General features: G+C 40.1%; 1 protein-coding gene across 2 annotated transcripts; it reads left to right on the top strand.

The window, feature by feature from the left end:
* The first annotated feature begins 454 nt into the window (after positions 1–454).
* On the top strand, positions 455–6,579 carry slc34a2b (solute carrier family 34 member 2b). 2 transcript variants are annotated; one of them, XM_051376132.1, is made up of 13 exons: positions 455–601; positions 1,166–1,217; positions 1,317–1,448; positions 1,540–1,668; positions 1,762–1,905; positions 2,017–2,128; positions 2,231–2,426; positions 2,521–2,616; positions 2,932–3,043; positions 3,647–3,814; positions 4,116–4,232; positions 4,330–4,454; positions 5,587–6,579. In XM_051376132.1, exons 2-13 carry the CDS (start codon positions 1,172–1,174, stop codon positions 6,130–6,132), a joined length of 1,923 nt encoding a protein of 640 aa, XP_051232092.1. In that variant the 5' UTR covers positions 455–601; positions 1,166–1,171; the 3' UTR covers positions 6,133–6,579. The 2 variants fall into 2 exon arrangements, with proteins under 2 accessions (XP_051232092.1, XP_051232091.1); XM_051376131.1 differs by lacking the exon at positions 455–601 and adding an exon at positions 627–674.
* Positions 6,580–11,698: the final 5,119 nt, after the last annotated feature.

Here is an 11,698-nt window from a genome sequence, read left to right on the forward strand (position 1 = left end):
TGACCTCTAAAAATGTGTAATAATAAGTCTTCTTGTCACTCCTTCCACTCAGAGTGAGAAATGCAGCTTAGTGTTGCTTCCAACCACCAGGGGGCAAACTCTTTGATTTCGTTATTAGATCTTGCATTGGTCCACTACCTGTAGACTAAAGCCTGTAGGCAGGTGCTAACCCACATCTTTTAAACATATTGTTTTATTTTCAGCTATAACCCTGCTTCAATCTACCGACATGTTATTATTGTCAAAAGAAAAAGAGCTTCTTCTTCTCAGTGTGTCAGTTTTCTTATCTTAAAATACAGAGTGTATCACCTCCAGCGCAGCCCTCCTCTCATAGACCACAATATCATTCCATTGGTTCTATCCAGCAGTGTGCCCCACATACAGATGCACCTTACAACCACATGTGTGCACGACCTTTGAACTGAGAGTGTGCCTGTATCTTTGTGTGTGTGTGTGTGTGTGTGTGTGTGTGTGTGTGTGTGTGTGTGTGTGCGTGCTCTCGGTGCGGCTCTATAAAAGCAGGTCTCAGCCTCGAAGTGAGCAACAGGTGCCCCAGGTGAAGCCTCCTCCTCGCCGCTCCGGTCAGAGCGCTCCGCTGCAGGTGCGTACCCCGTCAGGTCAGACAGAGGCCACATGGGCACATGGGCACAGGAGAAGTGACTGTAATCGAGGACGTATGTCAAATTGGTTTTAAGGGTCCGGGGAGCGCGGGATGTGCGAGATGATACATAAAGATGCAGTTACTCGGGTCGATATGTATGCAAAATAATGTCGGAGAGCTTTTATATTAATAAGATATTTATTTATAGTTGCATGTGTTTTTTAGGGCGTTATTTTTTTATCATGGTCATTTTAGATATTTAGTTCCACCTGTCATCCATTATAGTGGTTAAATTGAGGCTACTGTCGGAATAGACTTTCTTTGTGTCATAATGACTATTATACAGATTGTTTGTAGACTAAAATCATTGGATTGAAAGAGTAGTTTTATTTTGAAAAGCAGCACGGATATAATTTCAGCTTTTTGCTCCATTAGTAACCTTGCTCCTTCTAATTTTATTTTTTTATTTATATATTATATATTATTATTATTATTATTTAATAATATAATTACATGTATCTGATTTGAGTTTTATTTTGTATTTATTGTAACTTTTTGTTACAGACAGTCATGGCTCCAAGACCAGAAGTGGGGACTGATTCCTCCCCTGCACTCGGTATGTCCTTTTTGCTATGGCCTTGGATACTCTAAACCTCCTCAAAGTGTGTGTTGTTGCCACCTTTCCTAACATCCCCTCCTGCCTGCCCTCTATTAGATGACAACAAACCGACTAAAGATGCGGCCATCCTGCCGGCTTACTCCACCGTGGACCTGGTGAACCAGGAGCCGGACGAGGAAGATCCCTGGGATCTCCCAGAGCTCAAAGACACTGGGGTCAAGTGGTCAGGTGAGGCAGCCCGCCATTCTCTCTGCACAGCACAGAGAGGACACCTTCACAAAACCCTGACTCTGATTCAGTACTTTGTTTTTCTCTACAGAGCTGGATACAAAGGGAAAGATTATGAGAGTGCTGAGTGCTTTAGTGAAGACCGTTCTGCTGATAGGACTTCTCTACCTGTTTATCTGCTCGCTGGATGTTCTCAGCTCTGCTTTCCAGCTAGTCGGAGGTAAAAAAAAAAAACAATTCACAGATTACATTTAACATCTTTATCACCATGTGTAGAGAGCTGTGTTTTTAATCTGAGGGTGTTTTTGTGCAGGCAAAGCTGCTGGTGACATCTTCCAGGACAATGTTGTGTTGTCCAACCCTGTGGCTGGGCTGGTGATCGGGGTGTTAGTCACAGTGCTGGTGCAGAGCTCCAGCACCTCCTCCTCTATTGTGGTCAGCATGGTGTCCTCTGGATGTAAGCAGACACACACACACACACACACACACACACACACACACACACACACACACGGAAGATGCAATTGCATTTATTTCCCATTTGTATAATGCTGCTTATATTCTTCAGTGCTGGATGTGCAGTCTGCAGTGCCCATCATCATGGGCGCCAACATCGGAACATCTGTCACCAACACTATTGTGGCCATGATGCAGGCAGGAGACCGAAATGAGTTCCGCAGGTAAATTTGAGAATGTAATAATTAACAGTAATGCTGCAGTAGAATAATAACTCTACAAACAGTGTCTGGAACATGTTCAAGAGCGTCTTCCTTCACTTCCAGGGCATTTGCCGGCGCCACAGTCCATGACTTCTTTAACTGGCTGTCTGTGCTGGTTCTTCTGCCCCTGGAAGTAGCCACAGGCATTCTGTACAAACTCACCGCAAAATTAATCGAATCCTTCAACATCCAGACTGGAGAGAACGCCCCTGACCTGCTCAACGTCATCACGGACCCTCTCACCAACTCCATCATCCAGGTAGAGTCGGCGATGTTGAAATCATCAACACAACATTTTTATGATTTAATAGAGAGTAGATTTAATTTTTTTCTTTTAATTTGTGTTCTTTTAGCTGGACAAATCTGTCATCACTGGCATTGCCACCGGTGATCCTGCAGCCAGAAACAAGAGTCTGATCAAAATCTGGTGCAAAAAAGAGACCAACACGGTAAGAAATCAACAAGAGCTGCATCACATGCATAAATTATTAGTTTGCCACACACTGAACATAACACAGTAACAGTGAAAACATAGGATAAACATATGATAAAGCTATGTTTATCTCGGCTTTTTTCTGTTAATGACTGATATTGTCCTTGTATTGTGACCACAGCCACTCTGTTGTTAGATCATATCTTTAAGGTGTGTTATTTTATAAAAGGTGGAATGTTATGTGTCATCATTTAAAGATTATCATAGCTGCATTGACTTCATTATTGCACTTGCATTTAATTCTGTTTTTGCCTCCGATCTTTTCTCTCAGACTTTCTGGAATGCAACAGTGGAGAGCTGCCCTGCTGGTGGCGTCTGCTGGATGGAAGGAAACCAGACCTGGACGCAGATGAACTCGTCTTGGACCGATTACCAGGAGAAATGTAAGCGTGCCACCATCACTGAATACCCACTGTCAGAAAAAAAAGAACATTTACAAAAGCAATTAGGTTTACCTGATCCACTGAAGCTCAGTGAAATATGAGACACAACAACCTCCTTCATCCAGACCCTCTGATGTCCGGACAATGACTACCTTTGAGTCTTTATAGTGACTCAGCTCATACCCTACTTTGACCCGTCTACCTGCTCAATAGGTCTATTCATGCTGTTGCACTGAAGCACCTGAGTGCCACATGATCGTAAAATGCATCGCTTCTTCAAAGTATTCTGCCCCCAATTAAAGTAAATGATTTTTTGCTTGGTTTTAAAAGTTAAAAAACCCACACATTTTTCTATTTATTTATTATTTTATTATATTTATTTATTTTTCTAGAAACCGGTCTTGAGTAATATACCACCCTCAGTTTGTTTTCAAATTACAGGGAAAGACACTTTCTTGCCACAAAGTGCTGTTTTATCAGCTCCATTTATCAAAGGTTTGCTCTTAAGTGAGTCATCCACACGAGGCTATTTTTAGCTGTCACATAATGCAAGCACAGAGTGGATACTTTAATGCCAATCATCTCTTTGACCGTCCGTTGCAGGCAAACACATCTTCGTCAATGCTAATTTGCCAGACCTGGCAGTGGGCCTCATTCTCCTGGCTATGTCTTTGCTCGTCCTCTGCACCTGCCTCATCCTCATCGTCAAGCTGCTCAACTCCATGCTGAAAGGACAGGTGGCTGTGGTCATCAAGAAGGTGCTCAACACAGGTAAAAACAAAAAAAAACCAATTCCCCAGTCAACAAGCTCTCTGCAGCCTGTTTGATAGTCAGCACATCAGCCTCGATGGTGATGCTTGATGAGCAACACAGGTACAGTCTCCCTGTAGCTTCTGGCTCACTTCCAGGTTCCACCAGTCCTGTTGTGTGACGGAGAAAGCTCAGGCACAAATGCTGCTTTGATAAAACTCCTCGTTTGCTCTAAGCATGAGTTCATAATGTGTGCAGTCAGACTGCTGTGCTCACTTCATCAGGTTTATAGCTTACCTCCTGTCTTTCTGTTTGACGACAGACTTCCCCTTCCCCTTCGCTTGGGTTACTGGCTACATTGCAATTTTTGTGGGAGCAGGGATGACTTTCATTGTTCAGAGCAGCTCCGTCTTCACCTCAGCTATAACTCCTCTTGTTGGTAAGTTATCATTTTATAATGATTTGGCCATATTTTCTTCTTGTTGTTTTTCTTCAATTACACCATGATTTATATCCTGTCGACCTTCTTTCACCAGGTATCGGTGTCATTAGCCTCGAGAGAGCCTATCCTCTGACACTGGGGTCAAATATTGGTACAACAACCACTGCTATACTTGCTGCGATGGCTAGTCCTGGAGATACACTAGCCAACTCCTTGCAGGTAAGATGCAATGAAAAGTTTTCCTTGTGTGCCTGATTTTAGCCATGCTAGCGGTGTGGCTCTTTGTATGTCAATGTCACCACTGGTCCAAACTGAAACATCTGGACAACCATTAAATGAACTGTGGTGAAATTTTCATAATCCCCTGAGGATGAATCCTCATGAGTTTGGTGATCCCCTGACTTTTGCTCAAGCACCACCATCATCATTTTTGTTTTTTAGTTAAGTATCTCAACCACTATTTGATGGATTGCCATGAAATTCGGTATCGATATTCATGGTCCCCTAAGGATGAATTGTAATCATGGATGTATTAAGGGAGAACTGGATACAGCGTTGGAGGCAGGGCTGCGTTCATTGGTGCATGAAGTCAAAAAAGTCCCTAACCTCCGCTAACATGAATGGGGATCTCTTCTAGATTTTCCAAATGTTATTGGACCGAATGGATCAAATACTGATAGTGACTCTAGTCAGTTGTGGGGGTAAAAAAAACTGCCAAAAGATGTATCCATCATTTTACAGACACTTCTTTCTCAATGTAAGCTTATGAGTCAGTCTTATGGTAAATCTTTTTGGGCCAGTTTGCATCATGCACCGCCACAATTGCTCTCATTTTGTTCAGTTTGTCCTCTATGTCAAATTGGCTTCAAAATCTGCCGCTCTTCCTGGGGGCTTAAATACAATAACTGATACCACTGTAGTGTAGGTTTATCCAAATATTCACTTGGGTGCCAGACAGGGGAATAATCCTAATCAAAAACCCTGCACAAATATGGAAATAAGTCAACTGAAAAGAAACCTCAAATATCTTATCGTGCCAAAATTATACAGAATTATACAGCCTCAGCTGTGCTTTGTGTTTACTTCTAATTAGCAAATGTTTGCATGCTAACACACTTAACTACTAGGGTGAACGTGGTAATCATTATACCTGTTCAACATCAACATGCTAGCATTATAATTTTGACCGTGTTAGCATGTTGATGTTAGCTTTTAGCTCAAAGCGTTGCTGTGCCTAAGTACAGCCTTACAGAGCCGCTAGCATATGGCGGCTCACTCTTGGTCTTGTCGATTGATATTTTCCAGGAGATCAGTGATAGCCTTGTCTGAATGTCCTCTGTGTTTTTTCTAGATTGCACTCTGCCATTTCTTCTTCAACATAATGGGTATCCTACTGTGGTACCCAATCCCCTTCACGCGGGTGCCCATCAGGTTGGCCAGAGGGCTGGGGAACCATACAGCCAAATACCGCTGGTTTGCCGCCCTCTACCTCTTCCTGTGCTTCTTGATTTTCCCTCTGACTGTATTCGGCCTGTCGCTGGCTGGCTGGCAAGTCCTGGTCGGCGTTGGCGTGCCCGTCATCGTGTTGGTTGTCTTTGTGATCATTGTCAATGTAATGCAGTCTCGCTGCCCCCGCTACCTGCCCGAGTTCCTCCGCAGCTGGGACTTTTTGCCCCGGCCACTGCACTCCATGGCGCCCTGGGACGCGGTGGTGACCTCGACCTTTGGTTTCTGCCGCAAGCACTGCTGCTGCTGCTGCAAGTGCTGCAAGTGCTGCAAAAAGAAGGAGGATGAAAAGATCAGGAGGAACAGCACGAAGAGTCTGGAGATGTACGATAATCCAGCCATGTCAAGAGATGAGGATACAAAGGAGGCTGCTAAAGCAACACAACTTTAATATTATTAAGTTAAGTTTGTATCTATAAGCGATTCTCAATGCAATAATGTATTTGGAACTCACTTGTAATTGTTCATCTCTCAGGTTGTGATATATTGATGATTCCCCATTGATGGATGATATACATAGCACTGTACAACAGACACACTGACTAACACTGTCACCGTAATGCTGGAGAATATGCACAGAAGTGTTGGACATATTATTATGTAATGTCAATTTTATAATGTTTTCACTGTATTGTTCAGACTCACTGTCTGCCACGGCTTAACTATGGGTGGTTCCGAATTTATTTTTATATCTTTATGAGATGTGTAAGAGGCCTTTGGTTTTATTTTCATTTTAAATTTCAAATGTTTATTGTTGCATTTAAAATATTTGTTATCTTTCAGTATTTAAGACTCTATAATATTTGTAAATAAAAAAATTACTATTTTTAAAATGCAATATTGTTGCTTTTTTTCATCCAGTTCCATCACTTGCAGATAACATGCATGAAGTCAATGCTATTCATAGGTACTGATATGTGATTTGAATCAGTTAATTTGATATTCAGTTCAGATATCGCTGATCATGCATCTGTTGCTCATAAGATTCACTAGATCCTGTAAGTGTGTTATAGAAAATGGCTTCCTGTGTAGAACCCTGTATCTGATTTGCCTAAGAACAGTCATTTTTGTGACTTCAGGCTGAAGCACCAGGCTAAACCACTCTATAATTAATATCAATAAGTAATATTAACCGGGTATATGGGCTAGCTCTTGATTTCATTTGTAAAGACAGATATGACTAGTCCATAGATTCTGACACACTGCAGTTAGGGCAGTAATACAGTCAGTAAGGGCATGACATGGACTTATCTGATCTTGTGAGTCTAATCAAAGTATCTGCTCCTCCCACACCACCACCCACGCTACTCTACCTGAGCTATTAAAGTTTTGTAATTTTGACTAAACTTTCTTTTTCTTTCTTTTTAAGTGGGTGGGTTTGCTTGTTTCGGTTTAATCTTGTTTAAAATTGTTTCATTTAAGTGTAGTAAGTTTCAGTATAAGTTTAGTTTTATTATAGTAGGGGCAAGTTCAGAGAAGATAAAATATTATAATATGATTTGTTAGTTTTGAAAGTACACAATATCGTTTCAGTTCATATTTTGTCTTTTTCTAAAATCTAGTTGATTTTAAGTTCAGTTAATTAGTTTAAGTTAGATTAATTATAATAACCTTGACCCCGATGCTGCCCGTCCTGTATTTATGAGGTCCAGGAGGAGGTGGCACAGATCAAAGGGAGACTTTTTAACTTTTATTGTTTGGATTGTTTGTCATTTGGAACATTGGAGAATGCTGACACAGTTTTATCATTGATTTCAGAGCAATGCTGAAATATTTTCCAGCTATATACTGTAGCTCTGAATGCCATTTTTCATTTTTCATGCTAAATGAGCCATTATTATAGGTAATTCATAATTTTAACATGAACACTTTTAGTTTTTAGTTATATTTCGTTTGCCCCTTTGATGAGAAACTTGTGATTGTGTCACATAGTGATTAAACAGTGTGACAATTTAGTGAGTGCAACTGTCATTAAGTTGCAAAAGAAACTTCCTGATATTTGATCTATTTAAGTCAACAACTATGAGCAGCTGAAGTCCTACTGAAAGCTGACTAATAAACAGAAACTGATCCATGCATTGTAACTGGTATTAAAATAGTTTATTCTGGAGTTCAAGTAAAGTGTTATCTAGTTTTATCTTCAGTTCTCAGAATTTTGTCATTATTTCTACACCAACCACAGACGCGTATCAGGTAGTTTCACAGGTCAAAAGGCAGACATTGAGAATAGTGGATGGATATTTTAATGAATACAATAGTGTATAAGACAGGAAACATAAATATTGAGCAATGTCGTAGAGCAAATACTGTAAGCCTTGGTTTAAGGGCTATATCATTATTTACATGGAACAAACTATGCCTCCAGTTTCACCATCAATCAAAATCCTTCGTCCACAAACCTTCATCCACAAAAGCTGTCAGCGTGTTGCAACAAAAAGGTTCAGGGTTGTTCACAAAGATATCAGCAGAGTAAGAACAGCTTCCACTGGCCAACCACAAATAAACTGTCCTGGAGAATGTTTTTAACCACAATCTGAGGAGTAGCCTTTTCAACACACAAGCTGGGAATGCTGTGAAAACTGGTACGGGCAGGGGAATCTGTAAGGGGAGCACGTTTAGCCGTTTCAAAACCATTGAGCTTGCGTGACTTTTATATTTTATGCCAGCATTACTGAACAGAGTTGTGTGTGAAGATTATTTTACTCCACAGCAAAGTCCATTATCTGGCAACAACTTGAATTGTTACCTGTCCAACTTCAATTCTTTTGGCAAGTGTGAAGGTATGATTGTGTATTTGGTCATGGTTAAATAATAAAATAACTTCACTCATGGTAAAAACAAAAAACTATTCAAAATATATATCCAATTATAACCTAGAAAGACAAAGCAAATATGCATGCAAGCAATTCAGTGTGAGCAATCTATTCCTAAACTCACCCTGCAATAAAGTAAATGACCAACAATCAAGGTTTTATCAGTCATTATGCTATCAACTCATTTAAATCTTCACATGGCAACTCAAAGGACCGAGGGCAGTGATAAAGTTCCCGCTCTAATGTCAAATGCAGATAGCAGTGTTTTTACTGTAAAATAAAGCACTGAAACAACTCCGTTTCAGATGATGTACAGTCTGTTGTGGGTTACCTTAAATGTATTGACTGACATAATATGGAAGAATTAAAACGGATTTCCATGACATGACATCAACCCACACTGTTTCATACTTCCAAGAAGCAACTGATTAGTTATTGTTGATGATCTACTAGATCTGAGATTATAGAAACACTGCATGCTGAACAAAATATATTTAACTTCACAACAGCGTGGGTTATGAGTACACCTTTTTTTGAGTTTTTGGACACTTGAGTGAATAAACAAGATGTAAACACAACATATTTCCACCTTTTAAGTTGCTTATTTATACATCCAGCAAAAACAGAGCAACATTATCATTCAGTGGGAGTCATGTTTCTGTCCAACTGGTGCTTGTACATCCATTATTCACTTTTAGGTCCATTTAGTTTGCTACCAACTCCTGAGGGAAATATCAGGCTCTTTAGCCACTAAATGATCACCAGCTAGTTGCTAACTTTGTCTGTACGTCATCTGGAGCTGGGCATGTAGTGCACAGTGGATTTATTGCTGAACAGCTGCATGTTGCAGCTGGAAACGTTGCTGATGAGAGTGGTGAGAATAAATCAAAACTGCGAAAAAGGCTGGGGCTGTAAAACCAAAACAATGTGCTGAAAGACTAACAATGCGTAGCGCTTCATGGAGCTTTGTCTGTGATTATCTGTGAATTTGTCACTATGAGCGCCACCTTTAACATTACACCAAGTTATCTGAAACATTCTTATTATAAAAATGTTGATTAGAGCAGCTTTAACTTTGCAGCAATATGTTAGATCACTATGCATTGAAGACCATTTGTAGCAGCTCTGTGTCGTTCTGCACCTTAGCAATTATGCCATGGTTTTAAATAGGCAATTCTGTTTTATAACTACCAATAAGGAACAGTGCTACCCAATGCATACTGATGAACAATAAACCTGATATATGACCACATATTTAAGGCCCTGTACGCCCACACAGCACTTTCCACTTATTATGTCTGATTAGACCTCTGCTCAAGTTGTAGTTGGGTGGAGCTCTGCTGTAACTATCAGGCCACCAAACTTTATGAACCAATAAGAATAATAACGGTGTAACTTCTCATATTCAAACAGGTGCAACAAACCAAATAACACAATGTCAATCAAGCACACAGTCCAGTCAACATCAGTGGGCAGAGGGGGTGTAGGGCAAGGTTGTAGGTAATAACATACATCATACAATACTACATGACGAAGCAGCCTAAAAATCCAGTTAATACTCATCTGATATATGTTGTGGCCCGTTTTAGACATACTGAATGTTGAACACGACCTATAATACTGGCAGTACAGTGCATTGTTTTCAGTTCCAGCTGTTGTCAAGTCAGGCTGGTCGTAGTGAACCTCAGAACACATGTACAGAAGATAAATGGATGTGTTTTATTTCTGCTTTTGTTTCATGTGAATGCACAAGTACAAGTGTCTTTAAGGTGACACAGTACATCCCTTTGCTTACAACATTAACAGCCACATCACCACCACCCTGTTGGAAGGCCCAGTTAATCTGATTATTATTGTCTATTATTATTATCTGATTATTGGTTTTACAGTACTAGGCAGGCTAGTATGTAATTACTGGCTGCTGACTGGTGAAGGTCCAGAGTGGCCAACCGACAGGTGAGGACACCCAGTGAGTGTGGTTGGACACAATCAGATCTTCATTGCAGCTGGAATGCAGAGTAAAGTCAGTACTTAAGCTCCAGAGACTCAGTTTGCAGCACACAGCGGAGGTTTCAGTGCTTTTCCACGGCCTTTGCCTGCTACGACGTTTTGACACGTCGTAGCAGGCAAAGCGCAGGTTGAATTAATAATGACTGCATTCCATTTAGGTATGCCATTTCCACTGTATTGGTGTTGTGCATGTCACTGACATAACATACTGGAACACTTCAATGAAATGGAGCCATCTTTGATGTTAATGTCATGTGTGCATCCCTGCTATGAAAAGTCACATGTGAAGACTATTATTAACTATTAAGCAGCAAAGATATGAGATAGGATGCCATTAACCAAGGAAGGCTGAAAATGATACTCCATCCAAAATGGATTTTTAGTATGACAATGAGTTTTGGTCAAGTTGGTAAGTCCATTTAACGTAGATAACACAGCTCAAAGGGAGACTTTGACCACATACTTTGTTTCATTCATTACTTAATTATTTACAGTCACCAGGTGTTATTTATGAGTGCAGTGGACAATGCTGACACAGTTATTACAATGAATAAGCTAATAAATAAAGCTAATTTGGCATGGGACAATGAAACGATGAATTCAAAGCCACAATGTACATCTGAAAATATTTCAGCATTTAACATAACAAACATATAAGTTAATATCTGAATGACCTGAAATTGATCTTTTTTGTATGAAAATCCTTCTGTGGGCTTAAAAGGTTGTCAATAAACGTTTGTAAGTTCATTCTGCATCGATAAGAGAGCTCAAAGGACAAAGGACCATGTATTGTATTATTTCCTTCATTACTTAATTATTAAACACTCACTGGGCATCATTTATGAGTACAGTGGACAATGCTGACACGTGTTAATGCTGAAATGTCAAATGTGCTATTTTTTAGATCATTCATAGTGATAACGCTTTTAAGAATTAAACACGATTAATATTTCAATAACCCGAAATTTTACTTTTTGTATGAAAATGCTCACTTGTGTAGGATTCAGTGGCATCTAACAGTGAACAGCAGATTGCAACCATTTGACTACAGCTCAACCTTCCAAGTAGGTACAAGAAACTATGGTAAAGATTAACATACAGTCAGTGACTACAAATCTCTGAACTAAACTGAAA

Source organism: Dicentrarchus labrax, unplaced genomic scaffold (assembly GCF_905237075.1).
Source record: "Dicentrarchus labrax unplaced genomic scaffold, dlabrax2021, whole genome shotgun sequence".
In the NCBI taxonomy this organism is placed as follows: domain Eukaryota; kingdom Metazoa; phylum Chordata; class Actinopteri; family Moronidae; genus Dicentrarchus; species Dicentrarchus labrax.